Genomic DNA, 26,346 nt, shown 5'->3' with positions numbered 1-26,346 from the left:
ATCTATGAATATTTTTTTAATGGTACACCACTCAAAACAAGTAGTAGTACACACACACACACACACACACACACACACAAGGAATAGGCAATGGTAGGAACACATGCAGTCTCTCTCTCTCTCTCTGACATACGCAGCACCGGTTTAAAGCGGGGGGACGGTACATCGTAGGACTGGAAGATAGTGTCCCCGCATGCAGCCACAGCGGGCTGGTGCTCCTCGTCTCCACAGCACTTTAATGTCACCACAAGGTTGATTCCCTGCCTCAGTGTGCGCGCCCAGCTTCCAGCAACTGCATTAGCATGCAAATACCGCAGCCCACCCTGGCCTACGAGCTACCTGGGCTGTGATGAAGGCAGTGAACGAGCCATTAGTCAACTGCTCATTGTTCTCGCATGGCGAATCGCCTTAATTTCATTTTTGTTTTTGTGCCAGGAGAGATTTGTAAATGCTTGCTTAATATTTTAATCTCTGTGGGACTTGCTCAGTCGACCATTTGTTGCCATCCAAATGACCATCTGGAATGGGATGATAATGTCCGCTGCATCTCCCTCTGATCTATCAATTCATTTTTGTGCCGAACAAGTCTTTAAGACTAACACTTTGGATGGCGTTCACATGTGCCACCTCCGATCAGAGGAGCATATTGCCACAGAGGAAAAACAGACCTCTGAAATTAGAAGTGTGAAAAGACCTGAGAAACAAGATATGTTCTTTTAATCGGTCTGAGGAGGGAAAAAAGATGGCAGCCGAAGGAAAACAGGCGGCCAGGATTGCGCCTTGGACTCCATGAGACATATCTCAAAGACAAGGACTCCAAGAGGGTTGTAGATAGATGTAGATAGCAGCCATATGAACACCAGCGTTACATGCCAGCATGGATGCCCATGGTTTGATTTCAGCAAAGGCACCTCATTAGGTTGGAGAATCCACAATCTGCACAATGCTGCCTTCTTTCCCAGGAATGAGCATCTGATTCCAATTGTGATGGAAAGGAAGCTGTTAATTACCCATTTGGAATCTCTAACTGTTTTTATTTTTTTTCATGTGCTCTCTCCGCATCACTGAATAAGCACATTTCTGTATTTAATTTCCATGTTTGCTCAGCCCATCGCTAATTTCCACAAATATTATCCCCCTTGTGATTGTCCATCTTTGTGGCTGCATGTAGGTTTACTCCTTCCAACCAGATGCCCGGGCACCTTAAAGATAATAATAAGACCATAATCTCTCTTAACTGTGCCGCAATGCCAGAGCCTTGTGCTGTCACCCACACTCAGAGTGGGAAGGTCAGACTGTGGCTCTGAATCAAAGCTTTGAGCTCTAATGAGTTAATAACAGAGGGCGCAGAGTTCTCCATAGAATTAAAAGCCCTGTTCCATTATATCTCTCAGGCAGACAAAAGCCACATTATGAGGGCTTCAAGAGAGGTTCATTTAACACAGTTCTTAAGGACAATTATTTGTTGGGGCCGATTAGCTTTGGAAATTGGGGCTGGTGGACTTTCTATCGGGTCTTGACCCGAAGCAGCTGATCTCTGGGCCTGCTAACAAGAGAAAGTGGGCAGAATGCCAATTATCTTATCAACAGATAGCGACTAGAATGAATACTAACTCGCCTGCCCAGCAGTTTGTCAAGTTCAAGGCTGACACAGAAGGATTACAATCAAACCGGGTCCAGGGTGCAGCACTACGGCTACCCGACAGGGACACTGAGCCTAGTGAGGGAAATAAAATAGAACACGGGATGACGCTTCCTCCTTTAAAGTGTGGACATGTCCTCCTCTCAAATGACACTGTCTCGCGTGCATATTGTTTATGCGTGCCAAAGAGCCTCAGCGTGTGTGTGAGTGTGTTTTTGTGCAGGGTTTCAGCATATGTTCTGGACTGAGAGAATAATGGCCCTCTTTACGCCCCATTATCCTGTTAACAAATGACAGTGTGAGCCAGCTAATAGATGAGAAGCTAAATTTGACCATATTATTTACTCTTTCTGGGGGAAAACAATGCAAGGCTTTGAATTAGTTTATCAAATCACATAATAATCATCAACTGAGCTAAATTGTTTTTCCAGTTAGTGGAGATAAGAAGTAGTCCTTTCTCTTTGGACACCCTGACCCTGTACAACTGTGGAAACATTCAGATGCATGAGATGGGCGAGAAGTTCAAGTACTGCATGAGAAAAAAAAAGCCTTTTGTTCTGACGGAATTCAAGATAGCCTGTGGTGTGTGTGAAGACTGTGAATTTAAGACCACCCCCTGACATTCAATGAGGCCGGCTAAAGAGAGCGAGATGGAGCACGAAGGAGTGAAAAGAGTAGGAGCTGGAGAGAAGAGAGACAGAGGCAGCTTAACATTTGTGTCTCCAGGTCACTAGAGTGGCCAGCTTTAGTAGGAGAGATAACAGGATTACTGCAATCATGGCCACAGTTTTTCTAAGACTTCAACCGCCTTCCCACCCTCACTCGTCTCCCAAACCGCTCCTCTCCCATCCCTTCATCCTCTTGGCCTGGACCAGAGCTGGGACTGTGATGGACTGGGGCTTGGCTCCGCCGGGGAACAAGAGACACTCAGAGAGCTAATCTCTTCGGGCTGGTGCTGACAGAAAGAGGTTAGTGGCTGCACCAAATGCTCCCTCGCAACAAAAACAGCCGGTCATCTGGATGCAAGAAATCAAAGTGTTTTTTGGCCTGATTATAAGTATATAAAAAGAACTGGGCTGGTTCAAAGCTGCTTCCCTAACTGCAAGGTCAGGCTACTACACGTGGTCATCTATTGTTCTGGATCGGGCTGTAATGAACCGATTAACTTAACTAGCTCTGATGGGGATTCATAACTTGCGTTTGATCAGCTAATTATTCATGTCATCTGAAACGTAAGAGAGATACGAAGCCTTTAATATCCTCACAAACTCTGCCTCACCCCTTAACTCCTGTTGTTATAGCCCCATGTGTTAAAAAATGTGCATTCGCTGCGACGATCCATTTTCGAAGATGCTCTTTTCAGGAAAATGCATTTGTTTATAGAGAGTAGCCTGGCTATGTGGGCTCCATAAATCTGTGTATTTGTCAGCAGGATGTGACAGGCTTTTCCTCTCTGACTGAGAGTCTATCAGTCTGAGCTCCAGTGGCCGTGCCCGCTACAGTCAACTCTGATTAATAACTACAAATAGAAGGGACTTGTCTGCTGGGTTATAAATGGGTACAGCATTTGCTAGGGAGAAGATGCACATTCTGCTTGATAAATCACAGAGCAGGACGGGAGGAAAACAGCACACAGGAACACAGAAATATAATATGGAAGCAATTTCTCTGCTGGGCTCAATGATAAAGCTTACTGTCTTGTTTAACTTAATGCCAGCAATTACTGGGCTATGCTGTTGCTTGTTTTTTTTGCCTAGAATTCATTGCCAGTAACTTTTCTGATGGAGAGATCAGAAAAAGTGTTTGTATTACAGTCTGTTCTTGCCGGTTCTCTCTCATCTGATAGACAAAATGATTCTGCTCAGGAGTTAAGGGAAAAAAACGTCATCGCGGAGGTAGCACATAAACCGTTTATGAGCCCTTTTATACACAAATTAAATAAAAGCTTGAGGTCAAACACTTTACAAAAGACTCCAGGAGTCACTGTTTAACCAGTTGGACATCAATTAAACACCCATTTAAAACTAGAAAAAAAGATTTTTATTACCGAGGGTCACAAAGCATAATGTATTTGCCTCACTACATGAACATCGACGAAAGTGTAAATTCTGGAGTCTGAAATGCAATACTTGTGGCTTAAAAGGGAGCTAACAGAAATAGTTCTACCATTTGGGAAGTTTTATGGCTGCTACAGGTCACTTGAACTAAGAGTTCTTAAGAGTTTGAGCTGAATGCTAATATGCTCATTGCTCACAATGAGAACACCGACAGGCAAATGTTGAACGGGGATGAAGTTAATCAGAACAGTTTGGCGTGTAAGCAACATTTGCCAATTAGCACCAAGGAAAAGCGGAGGCTATTGGAAATAGAACTTATTTTATGGCACTAGAGGAAAAGTCAGGGGAACACAACAGTCAGATTAGTCAAGTCTAATCCCTTTAGGAACATGAATGTCTGTAGAAAAAAAAAATGGTGGATCAACCTGTCCGTCCTTAGAGACTGGGCCCCTGACAGGGCAAAGAAATATATATATAAGAGACAAGATTTTCATTGTGAAATGTGCTGAATTGGTATTTATTGTCATCCCTAAAAAGGTTTGGCACTCAAAACAGAAAATATGAACGTCAAGCTCGATAAAAAAACAAAAATTGAAAGTGGGTGGTTTATAAATAATGTGTTTAACAGTAGACCAAAAATGGGCTTTCAAAACAGAGACTGGTAGGCGTAAGAACATTTGTTTTCGTTCTTGTCCGCATGGATTATGCTCATAGGTAAAACATACTGAGTATTTTATTGTTGACACCAAAAGCTGACAGATTCTGAAATGATAATAATAATAACAATAAAATTAAAATTACTTTAAAAAGTAATAAAAAATGTAGCTGCACCACATCCCGATCGCACACAAGACACCTTGGTTGGCAGCGTTCCAGCGGATGCTGGTTTGTCTCTGAATTCGGAGCCTCGGTTCACTGCAGGTGTTTCAATCAGTTGTGTGATGGCAGAACATCAGTGAAGCTCTCCCACAAGTCCAGCTAGAAACAACCGAGTGCACAGTCAGAGTGCTACCAAACGCAGACTGTGTCTCCTCTGCTGCTGCGCCAGCCTTGGCTGGGCCCGACAAGAGTGGGACACACATTAAATATTAACTTAATTGGTCCCGGCAGAGCCCTGCTAACATACGGCAAGCATCAGACGGAAATGTCACTGTTTCCCCAGAGCCTCCACACACTTAGGATCAAAGGCGATAACATTGGTTTTAATCTGCTGTAATTGGGAGATAAGAGATTGCATGGTACAGCATGCATAAGTGTGGAGTGCATGCTTGTGTCCACATGTTTGTGGGTGTGCGTACGTGTCATTGCCGCTTATGGAGGCTTTTCAGCGAAGACTGACAGCCATCCAGCCGGAAGCCCTGAGTATCCCCTTTGGTTTCTACAGTTATCCCTGCCACTGAACATCCAACAGAAAAGGCAAAGAAATGTCTTTTCTGTTCAGTTTTTATCTCCCATCCAAAGCAAAGTCTGTTTCATGCATGGACAGTCTTTTCTCTGAAAAAAGAGAAGCAGGCAGCAAACGCTGTCATAAAATTCACATGTGCTGAAGGTGTACTGTCCATCAATTGGATTCACTCCACTGTAAAAAAAAGAAAAAACACTCGACTGTACCACCTACTGCTACACCACCGCTGTTGCACACTACAATTAACTCTTAATGTTAGCCATAGTGAAAGTCTAATCATAAATGGTGCATTTTAAAGTTAGTGATTAGTGATTATGCAGAACCTCTCCAGGGAAGTTTAATCTCCACTCAAAGTGGTTAATGTACTTGCTAAATGAACTGCTCCCTCTGTAATAGCACCAAGAGCAGTGTGAAGTTGAGATTAGTAAAGAGTGTGGGCCACATTTTAAATCACTCACTAAAAACTACAAAACCCTGGAGACGCTGTGGCTTACCACAGGTCCAGGTTGTGTGAGAGACGGGGAGCTAATGCACTCAAGGCCGTCGGGGGAGCCGCAGAGTACGGCAGCACAAGTGCGGGAGTCAACAAGCTCAGATGTCCTTTTCCTGGCTGAGAGATGGGGGGAAAAGCAGGAGAAGAGCTATCTGGGGGGGTGAGACACAGAGGGAGAGAGAAAGAGAGGACAAGTTTCTGTCCACCAATCCTACCCCTGCATCCGACGCGGGACGTGCGCGGTCGTTTGAGCAGCCAGACTGCAGCAAAACATCACAGGGTCACGCGATGATCTCAACACATGACGACAACTCATCAATACAACTCGTTTGACGGCAAGTAAACGGAAAGGCCGGATTTCTGTCTGCATACGAAGCTGCATACGAGCTGCGTCAGCTTTACAGGGTTTGACTCCTGAATGCTATATTTAAAAAAAATAATTTGAACATTAGAACACAACATGTCAGCCGGCAATATCTCTGAGTGAACTGAGTCAGGAACAGAGAGACAGCAGCGGGGGCACACTTAAGCCACAAAAAGACAGATGTGAGCCAGAGAGGTTTAGGTGACTCTCACACCGCTGCACAGTTTTCATCCTCCTGAGTGTGCGAGCGCTAATTTCCGCTGGAGTCTCCAATGCCCTCCATTGTTTACGTCCCACAGCCAACCACAGTCGGTGCCGGTAGGAAACCTCTGCACGAGGAGGTCGGCCATTACAGCTGCCAAAAGTGGACTGGAGTGGAAAGTGGCTCTTGTGGCTGGAACTGCACGGAGAGCGGCGTGAAGAGAAAGAAACAAGAGCACAGGGGTTGCTGGGAAGGATTGGGGGAGGCTCTCCTTTTAATTTACTAATTAACCATGCAAATTAAATCTTAACAGGCTACTCAGAGGAAGTCCTTGGGGGAGGGAGGAAGGCATTAGTGCTTGATTATACTGCGTCCATGTGGAGAGCAAAAAGGAGAAATATGCTGTTGCACAAAGTGACGGGAAGCTTCTCGGCCCATAGCAGCCGAGCAGAGACACTAAAGGCACCAAAGAAATGTAAAGGTTTAAGATCTGAAATTTGGAGCGTTTGGATTGGCTCTCATCAAGGCAAACTGTAGTAAGAGTGCTGACAGGGCTAACTACGGCGGAAGCGTTGGGCGAGATAACAGTGTTTACCAGAGGCCAGGTGCCACAAACCCACCGCGCTACTGGCGGTCGGCACGAGAGTAGTGGAGTGGCGGCTGTTAGCCGACCAGCCGGCCGCTTACCGACATAAGCATCCGGCATGCCTGAAAAAAGCAAGGTGAAGCTTAAGCAACAACACATGCAAAGGAAGAGTGACTTCCTTCTCTGCTCAGGTAGACTGATGGGTATAACTCCACTATATTGCTACACAGGAAATTGTTTTTTGCTGCTTTATTAATGCCCTGGATCTTTAATACAACTCATTTTACATCTCAGTAGGCACACAAGAACAGGCAAAGAGGTTGTACTGCGTACCACGATTAACTTAAGACAAATGTCATTGTTTCAATAGTGGGGGAACAACAGCACCACAAATCACACACTCTTGAACTGCCACATGGTTTAATCAGGCTTGCAATATTGTTCAATTTGCCATGGCAACGCCTAACTCCTACATGCCGGCGCCGTTTTCTACTAACCTTCCGATGTGACAGGCAATGCTATTACACATAATGGTCTATCACTCAGCTGCCTCGTGCAATCTCAGGCTGAGATACTCCAGCACAACCGAATAACAGAGGGATTTCACAATTTACCTTGAAAACGTCTTGTGTGTCATCCATGCAGTAGACCCTGATGTTGTACTCCAGCGTGGAGCAGTACGCGTCGGAGAAGAGCACCAGTCTGAGGCGCTTGGCGGCACCCATGTGCAGGGACTCTCCCACCAGGGCGAGGGTGCCCAGCTGCTCCGAGAAAAGCCGGCACGTCTCAGCCTCGAGCTGGCAATAATAGGGCTCCGACACCAGCTCCTCGCCCATCAGCAGGACGTCCTGGAGGAGGAAAAACAACACCAGAGTGTGGTTGGAAGGTCAAGCACCCAATTTACGTAGGAGGAAAGGGTAATGCGTTTGCCTGGGTAACTGATGTCTGCATGCGCGAGTCTGTGTTTGTAAAGGGTTTGTTGGGAAAAGCTTTTGGCACAGTATCAAAGCACAGACTGTGTCGCTTCTGCAGTGAGACAAAGTTAAAAGGTAAGGTTACATAAGTGTAAAAAAAACAATATGAATACTTTGTTCTTGTTTCAAATTCCCTTTTCGCCGTGGTACTCTTACTCCATACCGACACAAAGAAACCCACAAATCCTATAGAACACCATCAATTCACTTAATAATGCATGAACGAGGTACTCAATTGACATGAAAGGAGACTCACATAGATTACTGGCAAGAACACATGGTGCCGGAGAAAGAAAAAGAAATGGGGAGGTGCAGTAAATATCGGATTGTTGGGATTTCTGGAATTTCCTTCAGTCTTTGAGATTGGAATCCGTTTGCCTATTTATTGGAAAAACATCACTGTTGAGGGTGAAATATGTTGAAAAAACAACTATGGCCGCAAAATAATTCATTGGCATTTTTCTTGGCCAATTAGAAAAAAACCAGATGGATTCAATCATGTCAGAAAAGCATCATCTTGAATACGTGCATCTTTGTAGAGTTGGTACTGGTACTGGTACTGGTTGTTTCACAACTGAATCTCTAATAAAGATTACAGACGTACGAAAATATTGCATCCCATCACAGTATGGGACAGTTTTGAGAGATAATCCCACTGCTCTCTGGGCTAATTTGATACAAGGTGACAATATTCTTTCTAAAATCCCATCATGCCATTTGACTGACTCCTCTCATTACCCAATCAAGCTGAAGAGAGCATTTTGCCTGCCAAAAGCCCAGCGAGCTCCTCCAGGATCGATTCAATGAGACACAATCCACATCAATAACATTAGTATTGACACAATTCATTGCCTATGCAACCACAATGAAGTCTCACTTTTTCATCATCTTAATATTTATTTCTCCGAGGTGGAATAGAGAATGAGGGGGCTCGATTACACCACTGAGCGCTCACTCCACGAGCAATTTATTCCTACAACTCCCTCCGCTTCTGCACGTCCATTCTCCCCATCTCTTTTCCTCTTTGCCTCATTTCTTTCAGTTTCCTCCCCTCCGCGCTCGCTGCGGTTGCTTCCACTCTGATTCTCTCGTCCACCTGGCACTTTTTTCCTTCGCTGGACGCGCAGCCAGGCCGTGGGGCTATATTTGGTCCGGCCGATGATTAAAAGTGCTGGTCTAACCTCTGCCTCAGACAGGCCGATCCATCCCACAGACACCCCACCGCTGACACACACACGGGGAGGCTGAATAATTTATGCACAATATCGAACATCAAAGAAGACCTACTAACGCCCTGTAGCCCGGCAGCACCCTTTCCAATCCCTCTGGATTGTGAAGACGTGTGCATGCTGCCTCAAACCGCACTTGTTTGCAAGGGTGTGTGTTTGTACACCAAACGTTTTCCCCCAACTCGATCCTGTTGCAGTCTGGCGGTTCTGGTTACTTTCAAATTTCATGGATAGAAAAAAGGGAAGGGAACTCGGTAATTGGAAGCAGCGGTCAAAAATGGCCAAGGAGCACTCAGGAGAGTACTTCGAGGATCAGTCATTTGCTTAGAGAATTTCTGTTATGGGAAATATGTTGCCTAGCAACTCTTGAGCTGGAAGGACTTTACCGGCTTTTTTTCCCCAGCCCAATGAGAAAATACCTGATGGACAATATCATTTAAACTCTATGGAGGCCAGATGACCGTTGGGCCAGAACTGCCTCTGCCATACAGCATTGAGTGCTTTCCAGTGCCAGTTTCAAATCACCGCGGAGCCGGTTTGTACTTTTTCAAGGAAAGCTCTCTGTGTGTTCAGTAAGACTTTACAAATTCAGTGGGTGGCAACTTTATCCTTCTGGAGGATCGGTGAAGTTATAGTGCCGTCTCACCTCCCAAGTGCCCTCGTAGTTCTGCTTCTTGAGGCGGATGGCCCAGTTATCGAGGCACGCGTCGGAGCAGTGGTCCATGCTGAGAATAACTGGCCGGCTCAGGACCACCCCGGGAGGGCCGCAACTCACAACGGGGCTGAGCAGGGTCTGGCAGCCGGCCAGGGGTAACCTACAACAGGGAGAGAGGGGAGGAAGATGGACCAGGATAAAGTGCCTTTAGTGATTACGTTATTTGTGAGAACTTTCTGACCCCCCCCTCTGCAAATGATCCAGCAGCTGTTAACAGAGAACAATGAAATCCCGCTGCTGAACTCGCCGACTTGTTCGGGCATAGTTGTGATGACTGAATAATACCCCTATCAAAGTAGGCTATGATGACTGCGCCTTCAGAGACTTGAATGTAGCGAGCCAGATAAACAGCGTTCCTGAAACTGTGCATTTAACTTAAAATTGTATTTACATCTCTCGGTACTGGCACAGACTCTAAAGCCTTTCCTAATGGAACAATAGCGCATCAAAACAAACAGCCTAGTGGCATCCAGGGAAGACTGCCAGTCAGGCAGTGTTAAAGAGACCCACCTTAAATCTTCCTTCCTCTGAACAGTGAGATAAATCTCATAGATCTTTCCTCTGGGGATGGCCTCGGGAGGAATGAGCAGGCTGATTCCTAATGCAAATAACAACAAAAGGAGAGAGCGGGGATGAGGAAGAGGAGGGGGGACAGGCTCATTTGTTCTGACTGAACAACACTTTTGTCATTTCACAAGAGAAAGCCAGCGCACTCAACAGAACTGTACGGCTGCAAAAACAAAACAAATCGATTCTGAAGGTCAGAGGCAGCCTGCGTCAGGTACAGTACAGTGGATCTGTGCACCGGCAGCCAAGGCTGCACACGTCCCCACGGTCAATAATTAGCCCAGACAAAAGCACACACCACATTGCAAGTTTAAATGTCCTCCGTCTGCCACCAAGTAGATAATTGAGACCATGGAACAGACTACTCAAGCAAAATTACACTTCCCCAGAAGAGTGTGGGAATGAACCTTAGAGAATAGAGCGAGCTATTGAGGTAGTTTCAATGTGGTGGCATTAGTGTTGTGATTCTCCTGCCAAAATCCTCCCCCAAGAATCCCATTCCAAATGATTATGTGACAATCTTAACACTCTAAACCAGGTCTGTTTACCAAAGGAAACTCATCTGTTTGAATAAGGCGAAGGTGCCTTAAACCGATAAACTGTCTTACATGTGTGTCTGCTCTGAAACTGTGCTTAAAGGACGGCCTATCTCTTCCGAGTGGATGCAAGTTCTAATTTTTTGTTTTCTCTGTGTCCCAATGAGGAGATTGGTGCCAATGCGTGGTACAGCCTACACGGCTTTGATGTAATCCATGCATAAAATATCTGTAAGACAGAAAGGGAGATGGAGAAAAGAGAGAGAGAGAGAGAGAGAGAGAGAGAGAGAAAAGTGATGGCAAGAAAAACACAAGAAGAAAAGACCTTTTCTCCCTCAAGATACTTGCTTACTGGCACTGTCATAGGCTAAGCTGGACAGCCTACAATGAGGCAGGCGAAAACACTCTTCCAGTATAAGTACGTAAGCGCCATTCTCAGCTAATGCGACGACAGGAAGCAAAACAGGGGACTAATGATATCGGGCTTATTATATCTTTCATCAGACTAATCTTTAATGCATAATCTCTATTGCTCGGCCTATGCATGCAGTACGCAAATGACACTTGTGGACATCAGGTACAATTTAAACCAGCTCCGTTAAAGGTGGCGGGCCTAGTTAAAATAATTTGTTCAAGGTTTATGACAGGAGCCGTTCAGAGTACTGTGTGTTTAGCAGACACTCCTTATCTCATAGTAATTCATCTCATCATCACTGTACAGAACCTTTTGACTTTTCATGCTGCTGTATGTAAATGTAGGTTACTGACAAAACATTTAACTCAATCGTGAATCTTAAGCACTATAAAGGCCTTAAGATTCCTGATTGCGTTAAAAGTTAAAGGCCTTGCTTTTTCCTATTCCAGCTGTTCCAGGTGGAATAGGCAACGCGACCACTACAACAACGGCACAAAAAAAGGTGCGAAAATATAACGAGGTGAATCCGTCCCTGAGCTTTACGAGCACTACGGTCGGCCAAGAAGAGAAGAGACCCCAGTGTGTTGGGTGTCTTAAAATACTGGCGGCAGACACAATGAAGCCCACTTATTTAAGAAGACGCTTGGAAACCCACCAGCCTGATCACGTGAACCTAATCAGATTAAAAAGAGAATATGATCCTGCTATTAAATGTGGGGAAATATGATGTTTGTACTTGTTGTTTGCACAGAAATGATGTTGTGTCCTCTCTGGGCTATCAGGGCACTGTTGATGTGCTCGACGAGCGCTCATTTTAATTCCAATTAATTCCAAACAAAGAAGGTACGACCCCTTCAGGCTGGGGGGGCTTCAATGTTATAATCATGGGGGCTCAGCAGAAAAGTTTGGGAACCACTGGCATAGTATATGTGGTATATACTAAGCCAAAGTTCATAGCATAGTATGTTGATAGGATGTAAAAAAAAGAAGCTTTTGAAAAAAAGTCATAAAAAAGGTATTCAAATGTCCTAGTATACTGTGTCACAAAAACTATCTCAGAATGTACGTTTAATGTGAAGGATTTTTATCTTTAAAAAACGGGAGACTAAAGTAAAAGTATATAATAATATAGCAGTGGTTTAAAGGGTCTTTCCAGCCTGATACTCCACTATCGGTATCTTATTGGTACAAAGAATGCCACCATGCACCGAGCACTCTTAGCTCGGGAATCTTTTCTCAAAGCTCATATAACTTTCTTCTGGACTATAAGAGCCCGACCTGTTGGATTGCAAAGTTCAAGCCTGTTTCTCTAAGCTTTTCACTGCAAAATCCAGTCAGCCTTGATAAATATCTGACCTACAACCTCAGATTCTACCAACAGTCAACAGTCAACAGCCTGAGCTTCGTATTGAATCACTACAAACTACAGCTACGTTAATTATGAAAATGTTATAGAAAATCTAACAATATAGCATAAAAGAAATACCGCAGAATAAAAATGTCATGATACGGTATGTATGGACATAGCGTGTCACAAATAGTGCAGTTAAGTACGTCATCCCCTCAACGGTAATAACAAGTATGTCACCAAAATATATGGTATGGTATGCCCATAGAAATAGAATAGGAATAGAATGGACATTGACAATTAAATCAACGTAGCAGGGTGGCCCATTATACATATGTACTGTTGCAGTTGCACTCGTAGGGGCAGAACTTCTGTACGAACCAACTTCGCTAACTCACTCATGCAGGCGTCCACATGCAACCACGTCCACGTCCACTGGGAACCCGCTTGGGCCAATTCATTTTCACAAACTAACAACATTTTATTTTTATTTTTGATGTAGCAAAATGACCAAACAGTTCATGTCTTCTAATCCTACATAATATGGTCATTTGCTTTAAACGTCATTTAATCATATCTCACTAATTGTGAGCTGCTTTCCGGCAACCAGAGGAGTCAGTCTCACAGGACGATCATCAAAACTGTCCAATGAATGAGTTAAATGTCAGCCCTTATGACCACGTTTGTATCTAAATAGTCAGTGAGCAACACAACCTGGCCTACTAGTAAAACAAACCTAACAATTGAGCTATGCTACTGGCTTTTTTCCCCCACCTGTGCTGGGGATCGTCAGCCTGCCTCCCAGGAAGTTGAAGGTCCCGTAGGAGCTGTTCGCCACATCCCGGGGCAGCGTTTTAAAGTAGCTCTGAGTGGACAGCCTGCTCACAAACTCAGCCGGGTCGGAGTTAAGTTTGCCGTTGTGCAGAGTGTGTGAGCCATTGGGAAGCGGGTCCAGCAGAGGCCCGTTGGTCATCGAAAACTTCCCAGTGGTGTCGTGGCGAGAGCGCAGGGTGCCCTGGTAACTGGTGGTGGTGGTGGTTAGATCAGGCTGGATGGTGAGCAAATGGGAATTCTCTGTTCGAACAATGAAAAGAACAGAAAAGACAAAAGGCAAACGTGTGAAACTCCATGAGTGGCAGGCAAGGAGGGGGTTCGTCCGTCACAGACCTCACACTCTCTAGAGCTGTCGAAACACACCACGGAAACGGAAACAAACACAGGAAAGACACATGGTGCTGAAAACAGAAGACGCACACGCCCACACTTGACAATACACAAATGCAAATTCCACACATAGCCCGTCCATTCACATCCTCTCTCACTCTCGCTGTCTGTCTGTTTAGCAACCACACAGTCAATTCCAAACAGAACTCAAAGACAGCGAAGCACCCAGAATGTATAAAAGGCTTTTTTCAAAGGGAAATCACAGGCACTGCAACCCAGTTCTCCATCTAACTCAGGCAGTTGTATTTCTATTACTCTCCGGTAAACCTCGGAGGCTCCGAACAGGCGCTAAACAGAGCGGGTACATTCCCCGACAACGAGGCGGTGGCGAAACATAACGTGTCAGGCGGACAAATAAACAGGTAGTGCTCCACACAGACACACGTACACGTCCACACACATGCACACGCAACAAGATGCATCTTTCTTCCGCCCCAAAACCCCATTTGAGACATGCACACCGCCTCCACCACCAGCACGGACAAACACGGAATCAGTGGCACGCGGAGGAGCGCTGCGCGGCGGGCAGGCGGACGCACAGAGGAGGGTAGAACAAAGAACAGTGTCCTACTGCTGTGGGGGGGAGGCCTGCGTGGCCGCGGTGCCCACACACCTGGCTTACTGGGCTTGATGCCCATGGGCTGGAAGCCAGTGGTGAGGATGGAGGAGTCTGCCACGTCGGCATCCAAGTCCTCCTTCTTGCGCCGGTAGACCAGGACCACCACGATGAGCAGCAGGGTCAGACACAGAGCCACCGCCACCATGCCCACGTAGAGCGCCACGTCCTCGGCTCCGCTCACGGCTGATGGGGGGGGGGGGGGGGGGGGGGTGCGAAGGAAGAAAAATCAAAATTAGCACAACTGGGAAAATGAATTTAGGTAATGCGTGGTAATCCCGACCCGTGATGCTGAAGCTTCTTTCCAGATCTTCTCGACAAAAGGTCTCACTTGAGGATCTGATCAAACCCTGTCTTTCACGGAGCCAGTTTTAGTAAATCTCACCTCTATATGAGTAGGAGTACTATTAGATGCCTAAATATTAACATGAGGAATACATACATGTTTACATATACTAACTTATTATTACTATTGCACTTTTCACTCCCCTGTCTTTCCCAGTGAACAAATGCAATGGCGGTGATGAGGATTTGGTTATGACATTTTAGTCTCTCGCCCTCTCTCCTTTCTCCCTCCCTCTCCCGCTCCCTCTCCTGTGAATTGAGCGGGAGCATCTTCCCCCCCCCACCTGAACCCTCCTACGGTTTGAAGACGACAGCTAAGCCGGGACAATCATCGACGTGTGCATGCTCTTGTGTGTGGCGAGTGTGTGGGATTCGCTCCGGCTTCCTCCCCGGGCTTTGGGAATCGGGTGGCGGAGGTGGCGAGTGCTCCCGGGGCCTTTGTGTAGGGCCATTGTCCCTGGAAGCCACGGGGGCGTAGCGCTGTCAGCTGAACACAGTCGAGGAGGGAACGCACTGAGCAGCGCGGCTTTGAGGGACGGCGAGCAACGGCAAAGGTTAAAGTGCCGCGAGGCTGGCGGCGTGTGGCGAGTTGACAACAAAGGGAGGAGGACAGAAGCGGGAGAAGAGCAGACTCAAAATTAAAAAAAACACAGCAAAAGAAGAGCAACAGGGAAAACATAATGTGCACTTTCGCAATAACCCCTCCAAAACGATTTGTGCCAAAATGGACGTTGTTAATATTACTTGACATATTTTGATGAATATCTCCAGACTGTCATGGAATTGATTTTTTCCATACTGCATAATCCTACCGCTTGACAGGCACAACTCTTTTGATTGGCGTTATTAGAATGGCACGATTAAATTAGCAGAGTGCTGACAGTCAAAAGTGAAGAGAAAACATATTTTTTCTGTCTGCGTCCCACTCTCGTCTCTATTAATTTCCTTTCATCCATTTGTCCTTGGCTTCTCCTCCTCCCTTGAAAAATCCAATTCTTTGGACAAAGCCGCCTGACATACCCGAGCCTGAAAGAGAAATGCCAGAATCTATTTCATGGGTGATTATCTCAGTACAATCTGATACCTTAAGTAGCAGGATTATATCCAGCCAGGCGCTATGGCGGCCCGCTGTAATGCGAGAGACATCTTGACATGCAATCAATTGTGAGTGACTGGCTGAAGATAAACACAAGTGTGTTTTTTGTATTCTGGACATTAAACAGCGCATGTGCACAGAACATATTCATGGTATGGAGTCTCACAGAATACAGATTAGCCTCTGGCTTCTGACTCTCTTCTCCTCAGGGAAGCATTGAGGTTCTTAACTGAAAGCGGCCAGGCTGAATCTTTCACCTGCCGACAAAGGGGGAGAGAATATGGTTGAACCTCTCATTAAAAGTTCCCAAAATCCAATTGTCTTTGTGAGTCCACAGAGGGATGTGCAGTTTGACTAAAGACAAAACAACACCCCTCAGCAAGGAGACGGGCCAACTGGGCTCTGCTGATTGGATAAACACAGCCTTGGATTGGCCAGTCGCTGTTTACCGGCTAAAGGGCAAACGAAAGGCACCTAGCTAACCTCGGACGCAGAGATCCAGTATCTCTGCTCTTCCTTTTCCCTGCGCACACGCCATTCTTACACCCAGACAATAAAGTCAGTCAATCAGACTACTCTCTCTCTCTGTGCTCCCCTCTATTCTGTCTGTAATCTATGGTGGTTTATCGCAGCATCGCTGACAGAAGTTTTATCTGACCCACCAGGTGTCACGACGTCCACTGCAACCCTGAGCAGCAAGCACCCTCTGCTCTCTCTGACCCTTACACATTGATTTTCATGATGCCAGCCAATAATTGAAAGGACATCCATCTCACTTTAATTGACACAGCTAATCAGGTTTTATAATTAAATGGGCTTTACTTTGGTCCCCCTCTAGCGTGCCCTCTCTCGCCCTCCTTTCCACACAGACTCTCTCAATTCATCTCCCTTCTGCTCCACCGCCCATCACTCCGTGGTTCATGTCCACTTGGCGTAATTGCTCGCAGAGAACTTTTCATTCTCTTCCTGTGTGATTGACACCTGTCTGCGAATAATCTGAGGATGTGATGAGCTGTTTTCACAGCTGACCCCGGGCTAATCTGTGTTTATTACCCGATCCCAGAGCTTTACCGTTCAGCTCCTCAGTCGCTAGCTCGGGGGCTGGCTGGTTAGGGATCAGCTTCTGACTTCAGATGGGCCGGCCTGGACTGAAATAGAAATAATATTTCATCTCCTCTAAGGGGGGGAACCGGGATCCTGTGGAGGTTTGGGATCTCGCTCAACGTTTGCACAGGATTGTCGTCCACTCTCTCTATCTGCTTCTTTCTCTCTCCCGCATCGATAAATAAAAACGCTGCAGCCTCCTGTGCCGCCCTCCGGGGGAATTTATCAAGATACCTGAGAAAATATCTCATCCCATGGCCAATCCCAGTCACTTGCCTGAAGATGAATAACATTGGGGTTCTTAAGGTCAGGGAAATACGGCTACTAAACCTCTCAAAGTGAACGTGACCATTACTATCTCCACAGTGGTCCTGTCCCTCTGCAGGTCCCGGTGAAATATGGATCGAAATGTATATCCAGCCATTTCTCACAGAGCCGTCACAGCTGCTTCAATGAGAAATTAGCTGCCTAAGTCAAAAGCAGACGGAAGACCGTTTCATAGTTTAATGGTTGTTGCAAAATCACAGGAACCTGCTGCCTACTACGACCATTACCTTCCGTATACGTACGAAGGTGTGAGCAGTGTATTTTTGCCCACTATGCTTTCTGTGCCCTCCAACACCTGTCCACCATTGAGGCTCTGGCACGCTGCCAGCGTATTATTTCCCCGCAGAGATTTTGCGTAGCTCCATCTTCAGCTTTGTTTGCTTTATGAACATGATCCTGCCAGGGTCAGATCTCTTCATTCTTGAGCTGTAGCACAAAGCTTGCTCGCTGCACATTGATTCTCCTCCACGCAATACCAAAAACAACAATCCCATCCATCGCATGCCAGTCCGGGCTTAATGAGGCGGATTAGAGATGTTTGTGAGGTCCTCAGCCAAAGGACGTCTTTTGTGGCAAAGTAACCGCGGCTCTGCAGTTGTATTGTTCGATTACGGCGGAGCAGAGAAGGCTGCCTTTTGTTTCAGAGGGACGTTTTCCATCTCAGCTAACAGCCTGCAGACATGGTTGAAGTATGTGAGTTGCTGACAAGCCAAAACCATCCTGCTATTTTGCTTATTATAATACTTCACACAGCCGTTGTCTATGGAAACACATCTGCTGGGAACAGATTGGAACAGGCATTCTTCAGAGACCAGCGCTCCGCTCTGCACTGTCAGTGTAAATACTGAGTGACTGTGTGTGTGTGTGTGTGTGTGTGAGGAACAATGACTGGCATCTTTGTGTATATATCTTGCCTCTCTGGGGAGGAGCTGCTGACCTTTGATGATGGGCCGACTGAGCTCCCTGGTACACTGCATCAGCCAATATTCAGCTATCGGTTGACATGCGTGCACACATTCTCGCACACACTGTGCCCAACACATACACCCCCCCCCAACCCTCCCCAGCATCGGTCTATCTGATCACGTCAAATGGTGCAAGATACATAATTCAGTTTATTAGTTCGCTGGCCCGTGTTAACCCAGTCCCCATTAAAACTCTGTGTTTATCATGCAGATCAGCCGAAGAGCGAGCTATTTATAACGCTTCCTCTATGAGACACCGCCCCGAGACGCATCCTTCCTGGATGGGAAGCTGCAATATCTTTCGGTCTTTGAAATCTGTAGGGAGTGACGGCGCGCTCTTTTCAGGTCCATCTGGTCAGTAGTGGACTTTGTGGTGTCACTTTCCACTCAGCTGCCGTGCTCTGCGGTTTCCTATTCAGTACATTCAGACAGCACACACATGCCGTATTAAAGATACACGGGGATACAACGGCTGCTGTGCGCAAAAATGTTCCTTCACAACGTCTCTGTAACTACATTGATGCACTACACATTACAGCACAAATGCACACCGGCCCGTTGGTTTTTGTGGCTGATTTGACCCGTGGCGCTTTATTTGATAGTTGTATTTAATTCAGAAGAGAGATGATTTCACTCTCACGCTCCATTAAAAGCTCAGAGAGCAACACGGCAGCAACGGAGGTGAAAAGGTTGTATATTATCTGAGCAGCAGGTGTCGTACTAGTGTTTATTAGAACTGATCGTCTAAAAAGGTCACGCAGGTGATGACGGGCCGGTACGGGTCCGCCGACACTGTGTCAGTACAACTGTGTAATGAAATAGATATCCTCCATCTATCACAGGATAGTCAGGCCATAAAATGTTTATTGGATTTGAATAAAAAGAGGAGAGGACACTCGTTCTCCATTATAAAAGTGGAAACAGTATTCAAAAACATTCAGGGAAAAGCCTCTCTATCTGCCTCCGTTCTGGGGTTAATCAATGCTAATCCTGTAAACCTGTTGCCAATGTATTGATTATGTTCTACTTGATATTTTATGCAATGTGGGGTGCTTTGTCTATCGTAATGCATTACATCCCCTTTGGGCTTCTTTTACTTTGTCATGTCAAGTGTTTTCTGGCCTAAAGTCTCCAACAGAGCTTTGAGAATAATTCATTGATTTAAAGTTCAACGGAGTCGAATAGTTGTGTGTTTGCGGTATGCGGGCGGTTGGTGCACTCACTCTGCGGGCACTGCTCACTGGTACAGTTGAGCGACTGGAGGTCGAGCCCCTGGCAGTCTTTGCCCCCGGTGCCGGGGGAGGGCTGGGTGCACTCCCTGCTCCTCCACATCGAACAGTCCGCACCACACGCGGACCACTTGCTCCACTCGCTCCAGCCTCCGTCCACTGCAAACACACACAGGAAGAACATGGGTGAGCACGCACACACACGCACACACACACGCACGCATGCAGCAGAACTCTGATTAATTTCACCCAAAGGTATCTTAGTTCTTGGGGAAAACTATTGATTGTACAAACACCCTGAACAATTTTTTAAAATACCAGCTATAGCTCCTTCGTACACACAGTGTAAACTCTTGTACACGGTGAAGTTCCGACGCAACAGTGTAAAGGCAGTGGCTTATTTGCCTGTGAGATGAGAACAACTAGTAGAATACTCTGTTGCCATTCTGTGCAAATCCACTCACTCTAAAATGGAAACCTGGTAGGTAAAGCATTATAAAGACATGCAAATCCACTTGTACACACTCAAATCCAGCAGATGTGCAGGGAAACCAAAGTGTGTAAAACTGCTGAGGGAAGCCATATTGTCTCCACTCTGGTTTCTTTGTTTATTTTTAACATGGAAATTCGACTCAGCCAAAGCTAAACCCCAATGCAACATGGGTGCTGTGGTTTGGCAGACTCCGATTCAACAAACTAAATCTTTACGGGGAGAATTTGAACCTTCGGAAATTGGCCTTTTATTCTATAGTCAAACCTACAATGTGTGCCTTTATTTAAAAAATCTTGATAAATGAACCAAATATAGCTTCGATTCCTTTGCCAATTAAACCGTTACTGTAGCAACATGAGCGTCACCTGCAGCGCATTTCAATTTGAGATAGGACACAGGTGGTGTTACTCAGAGCAGAGGCAGATGTGCATCACACCTCACACGAATTTCTGTCCACCACAACTTGAAACACACCACCGCCAACACAAGCAAAATGAAACAGATGGAAATGGGCCAGTAATTGTTCTGTGCGGGGCCTGCTGTAAGAAAAATCAGCAGCTTTAACACGCACACAGTGGGAGACCATTTTGCAAAGGTGGGGGTAAGTTGGCATTGTGGTGGGGTGGGGCGGAGTGGGAGAGCCAGCAAGCTGGGGCTGATATTGAGAGTGACACAGCACCAGGCCCGGGGAAGGTTACCATAGGGCTAATGGGGAAAAGAGCAGTAATGAGCTCTCATGGGGGGAAAAAACACCACTGTCTCGCTCTCTCTCTCTCTCTCTCTCTCTCTCTCTCTCTCTCCCAAATGTAGTGGTGAAGGGGACCAGACAAGCATCACCAGAGCAATACACACACACACACTGTACAGGCGCTACAAGCGCTCCTGTGTGACAGCAGCAACACTCATGCTGACTGACCTACGGCCAACCTTAACGCTAATTAATCCTTGCAATAAATAGTGCAGGGAACATGACCTAAAGAGAGCGGGTCTGACCTGCAGCACGTCAGAGACTTTGGTTAATAAAACACAAATGTGAGAGTCACTCAAGGAGGGATATCAATTATTGGTACATAACTGCACCAAGCAATGATGTTATTTGTTTTTACAGCCAATTGGAAACCGAGCTGAATGGCGCAGTGTGCGTATCAGGCCGGAAGCAAAGGTGTGTGAATTACACCCTGCTCCCACACAAGCCTGGTCCGTTTGTGTCCTCAGATGATTGCTAGAGACTCTGAGAGTGTTTAGTTGGTGTGTGGGTGTGGGTGTGTGTGTGTGAAGGGATGCTGACACAGCTCGCGCCTCTTTGCAGTCAGATCCATTTGGCAGAGAGAGCAGAACCAATCAGATAATTGTCCTTGTTTGGCATTGAGTGGACCCATCCGTGGGCCAGTGGGCTGATTATCCAGACTGGGAACGAGAATGATTGAATATAGAATTACATCCTAATGAATACATTATGTCGCCCCTCAGTTTATCCACACCACAGTGAAATAAAAAAAGAAGAGACGAGATCAACATCTGCCCTGATGAGGTTATGGAAATCTACTTCTCTTTTCCACCACAAAGCCAGACAAACGGCCATGCAAATAACACTTCAAACGATATTATATTATATATTTCAGTAAGAGGAGAGGCTTCCAATAGTCTTTGGACAGAAGAGAAGCAAGAGGGAAGGTTGTCAAAGCCAGAGCATTGATGCTTTCCTTGATTTCCTTTTTTTATTTTTTATTAAAAGGCTGAAATCAGAGCCGGTCCTTTTACTTTTCATTTTCATTGTATATAATAAGAAAATTGTTATCCACAACCAACGTTTTTCTTATCAAATCCCCAGAAAGAGATTGTTAGCGCCATTGCAAATGGCGGCACAGCAGATTTCCAATCATGCAGCACCACAGGTTTCAGTTCAGATGGGTCTCTGCAGAGGGAAAGTAATACAATAGCGCAGTGGCAAGCCCCCATTCGGACATGCTTTAAGGGGGGAGAAGCAAAAGGGACGCGACCATTCTTTACAGGTCAGTAGGAGGGCCTCTGAAGGCTTCGCTGTTCAAAATGACAACGGCTTCTGACGGACACAGTCCGAGGTCCTGGGAGCCCTGTGGTTTTTGTGGCCTTGAGGCGAACACGAGGCGGTAGACAAGCACCACAGACACCAGCAGGCCGCCGCCGTCCTGTCAACACAAATGTGCACAGTGACCACCTCTAATCCCGGTGTGCAAAGGGGGATGGAAAAGACGAAAGAGGGTGTTGATCGCTCAGCCACGGCAATGGGCGACGACAGAGAGATTAAAAAACAGACAGAATTCTCTATTTCTGGAACTTTTTGTTGATTTATACATATATATATATATATATATATATATTTATATATATATATATATATATATATATGAATATTTGTATGTGTGTACGTATGTATAAATAACAGATGTTCGTTGTGGGTGTGATCTACTATTTTATACTTCCCTTATGTTAACTAAGCCACAGGAACAAACCAAACCGAGATCGAAGGAGAGATGCGGAGGGTGAGCCAAAACGAATGGCACAGAATGATTAAAAACAGCGCTGATGCGAGGATGTCACCAGATGGCCACCGTCTTTCTGCAGTGAACTAAAGTGTTTTTTCCCCTCACATTTGTCAACCACAGCCTTTATGTATTCCTTGGATGAAATATGAAGTCTGCCGGAACGATCTCTGATGATATCCAGAGACACACGAATGCTCGCTTTAAAAGACGAAACATTTGCCTGCAGTGCACAGCAGACATACGGGCGTTAACTTGCACACGTACAACGCAAACATGCACGCACACACACAAACACAAGTAAACCAACGCCAAGTCTGTTGGTTTTCCAGCTAAAATAAATCTCACAGCTCCTCTGGCAAGCCTGAGGGATTAGTACAGTATTTAAATAATTCACACGCGTCTCTCTCAGGTTGTTTGCTGTTCTCGACTGCATCGGCAAAGGTTCCACTCATTTGTGTGGGACGAGCGTCAGTGTGTCACCTCCAGAACTGTCCACCATCTATTTGCTGTTGACATGGGCGGTTTCTTTTCGTTGGAAATGTTCTGCCGTCTTTGATCACGAGTCAACGCAGGGGCAGAGTCAATGAAACGGTGAGGGATGGACTGCAGATTCTGTTGGGCCACGTGGGCATCGTGCGATGTGATGGAGACAAAGGAAAAGGCAGAGAAAAGGAAGGAGAAATGGAGATAAGCTCTTGCAGAGTTTGGCTAGTCGCTGTCTCGAGTGTTGATCTGCTCTCCTCTGAGCCTCAGGCTTTAGCCTTAGCCTCCTCCTCCTCCATCTCCTCCTCCACAGATTCTCTCCCAGCATGAAGCCCATCTGATGTGCCACACAGCCCTCCATCAACTCTCATTAAAACACTTTGTAGACTCAGACAACCATACAGATGAGCCTCTCCATCTTTGCACTTTCCAGATGAGAGATGTGAGCTCACGTTAGAGACGAATGGACACGTGGAGAGTTATGTTGCTGGTTTCAGTCCGTGCCTTTGTGGCTGGAGCAATGCTGTGATGGTATAATGCTACTTTTTAAATGTGGAACAACACATGGCCATCGGCATTTTAACAAGAAATATATATAGACTTAGCTGGGCAAGGCAGAGACAAATTATAGCCGTTGCATGTTGCTGCTTCCAAATACAAATTGATTTGTTTCCAACGAATGTTCATTCCGTTGACAGCATCTCCTTAACCCCAAAGGGGAAATCGGTGGGGCCATCGATGTGCTTTAGACAAAACAAACTGAAACTGCAAATCACAAAGAATAAGCACATGAAAACAAAATAGATTTCTTCTGTAACTCATTTCTAAGACTTAACGCTGTAAGCTAAATGCACTAGAGAGCTTATGATCAACAAAGGATCCAAGTCTGGATAATTAATGAACTCTTGAAACAAGACCAGAATTAAATCAAGTAGTATTTCAAGATGAAACTAACAAAAAGGGAGTGAGGAAAGAAATGCCTCTCAAGGCTGACTCCTGTATCCAAATGTCAGCCGTGTCTAAATAAATAAGACAAGGTCTATCGGCAGCATTTCAGCCCCCCATGTAATTCATTCTGCTCAAGTTTCTTTCTTCTGAAATGAGCTGAAATCACCATTTATCATTGCAGTGCAGTGGATTAGACCTGCAAAGGCTGCAAGCTAAGTGGTAATAAAGGTTGTTATCCAGTATCTCTGTTACCCCTTTCTGAATGTGACTATTTATAAATGCAAGCTGATGATGCACACGTGTGTTAATAATGTGGACACAGATGTATTTTGGGGTCGTCTTTGCCCGTCTGTGTGTGTGTGTTCTGGGTGATGAATGATGGGAGTGGTCAGTTCATCTTGCAGGACTCCAGAGGCCCTTCTGTACACAACAGGGCCACGGTACCATTCGCTGATGGAAACACCGGCCCATCGTCCCGAGGCAACGGGGGGGGGGGGGGGGGGACTATGGCCATGAAGGGAGTCCGACACCCGGGGTTATTTGTGCCACGCCACCGATATTGTTACAAAGGTAACCAGCGAGAAAAGGAGGCAGAGACTTCTCTCTGTTGCCAAATAACAGGACTGATAGAGGTCACGTCGGTGGAGCGGCTGATCGAGTGACAGGAAACAACAACCTCTTTCTTTCTCAAAGTTTCTGCAAACTGTATTCACGGGGCAAAATGCAATTTTGGTCGCATCACCGAAAGGGTTGAAATTGCATCCTTTCTCCTACTGGCCCATGAGACAGATAGAAAGGGGTGGGGTTCAGTCTAACAAAAGCAGCTTGGACTGACATTAATCTCTTTAAGCTTGTGGAGGTCAGAATCCTGCTTTGCTGTGGGTGGGGGGGGGAAATGTCAAGCATCCCCAGACACCCCTCTAATACCACGACTCGTCGCTCCAGCGCTAATAATCCAGATGGAGTCCTGATGGAGTGTCATGCATTGCTGTGTTTCTTTTGTCTTCCTCCTCCTGTTGTATTCCAGCGGGCAATGTTACTTACACTCATGCTTGACATCCAGTGATGTCTTTACACGGTAGATGTGTAACACAATGCCGCGATTCACCGAGGAAGGGAGCCTCTGTTTTAGGCACGGAGAAGCTGCCGGAAGGGTTGGATTTCCCTCTCTGCTGTGCAGCGAGCGGGAGGAGATTTCTCCTCGGCTATATGTCCCCGCTATGTGTCCAAGGATGGATCCAAGCTGCAGTACACGCTCGGTTTTCCTCTCCCCTCTGTCACTCTGTTCCTGCCCTTCCTTACACTGGATCTGATTCCATCTGTGTCTATCCTCCTATCCTCCTATCCCCTTTAACTCCTTTTTCCTCCAGCCTGCTCCCTCTCCCTCTGCCAGGAGGATATCGTGGGACTGCAAATGAAGCAGCTTGACTTCCATCTCAGGCTCCCTGAGATCGATATGTGTTGCTCAGTATCAGGCAGGACACTCGCTGCCTACCCGGCGCTCTCACGGGGAGAACGGGCAGGCAAATGAAACGCCCCGATCTCCTCACGCGTAAACATGGCACAGAGGCGGCCATAATTCCTTTTTATTGCCCATATTTACTACATGGCCTGAGCAGCGAAGAACAACAAATGTACTATGTGGTGTGACACAATGCCGTGGTTAGGACCATGTCTCTAAAAGCAGACAGGTCTCTGAAATAAAAGCAAGGCAGCCTGCATACAGCGCAGAAGATAAAGGGGCATGTTAACAAAGAGTGAACAATAAATCACTTTCAGGATGAGGCCTTACTGTGAAGACTAATAGACTCTGACGTTGCTGTGAAAGCAGTCTAATTGCAAGAAACAACAGAAGCGCTGACGTCTAAGAAAAGAATTGGGTGCTGGAATAAAAAGGCAGCCAAAATAAAGATGAATTAATGACTTCTAGATGCAAAAGAATGCAAAAAGGGAAGCCACAGGAAGCCAAGCGCCACAGGACAAACGGGTTTGCCTGGGAGTTACCTGGACAGGTGGCCACGCAGGCACTTTTCTGGACGTTCTGCCCCTCACAGGATGTGCCTCCATTCAGTGGCGTGGGGTTGGTGCAGCTCCGACTCCTCTTCTGCCAGCCACGCCCACACACGGCACTGCAGGACGACCAGGTGGTCCACGTGGACCAGCCGCCGTTGACTGCCAGACCAGCGCGCGGGGAAAGGTGGGTGAGGGAGGGGTTAGGTTGGGAGGGAGGGATGGAAGGATGGACGGACGGAGGGACAGAGCAGCCAGGATTACCCGACATGCACCACAGGAAAAGTGTGTTGAGCCGCAATAACCGTGAATGCTGGTACACTCTCCGGTTGAGCGCGGCAAGGTGACCTCGTGCGTGAGCGAGAGCAACGCGGGCTGCTTCCTGTGTCCACATTGGATTTACCGACAACTGTTGTGAAAACAAAATGGCTTCAACGGGGAGCAGAAA

General features: G+C 46.3%; 1 protein-coding gene across 4 annotated transcripts in view; it reads right to left on the bottom strand.

The window, feature by feature from the left end:
- The window catches only part of unc5a (unc-5 netrin receptor A), a 116,392-nt gene that overhangs the window by 7,431 nt on the left and 82,615 nt on the right, over positions 1–26,346 (bottom strand). Inside the window, exons 6-12 of one of the 4 annotated variants that reach the window (XM_040173807.2) lie at positions 25,893–26,060; positions 19,434–19,598; positions 14,329–14,559; positions 13,308–13,607; positions 10,178–10,265; positions 9,599–9,767; positions 7,364–7,597 (exon numbers count right to left, since the gene is read on the bottom strand). In XM_040173807.2, the coding sequence (XP_040029741.2) occupies positions 7,364–7,597; positions 9,599–9,767; positions 10,178–10,265; positions 13,308–13,607; positions 14,329–14,559; positions 19,434–19,598; positions 25,893–26,060 (1,355 nt within the window). The remainder of the gene's footprint in view (positions 1–7,363; positions 7,598–9,598; positions 9,768–10,177; positions 10,266–13,307; positions 13,608–14,328; positions 14,560–19,433; positions 19,599–25,892; positions 26,061–26,346) is intronic. The other 3 variants (XM_040173808.2, XM_040173809.2, XM_040173810.2) reach the window with 3 other exon arrangements.

The sequence above is a fragment of the Gasterosteus aculeatus genome, chromosome 4 (genome assembly GCF_964276395.1).
Source record: "Gasterosteus aculeatus chromosome 4, fGasAcu3.hap1.1, whole genome shotgun sequence".
Lineage (NCBI taxonomy): Eukaryota > Metazoa > Chordata > Actinopteri > Perciformes > Gasterosteidae > Gasterosteus > Gasterosteus aculeatus.
Note: the sequence above shows the minus strand (reverse complement) of the source record. Positions and strands in the feature narration are given on the sequence as shown.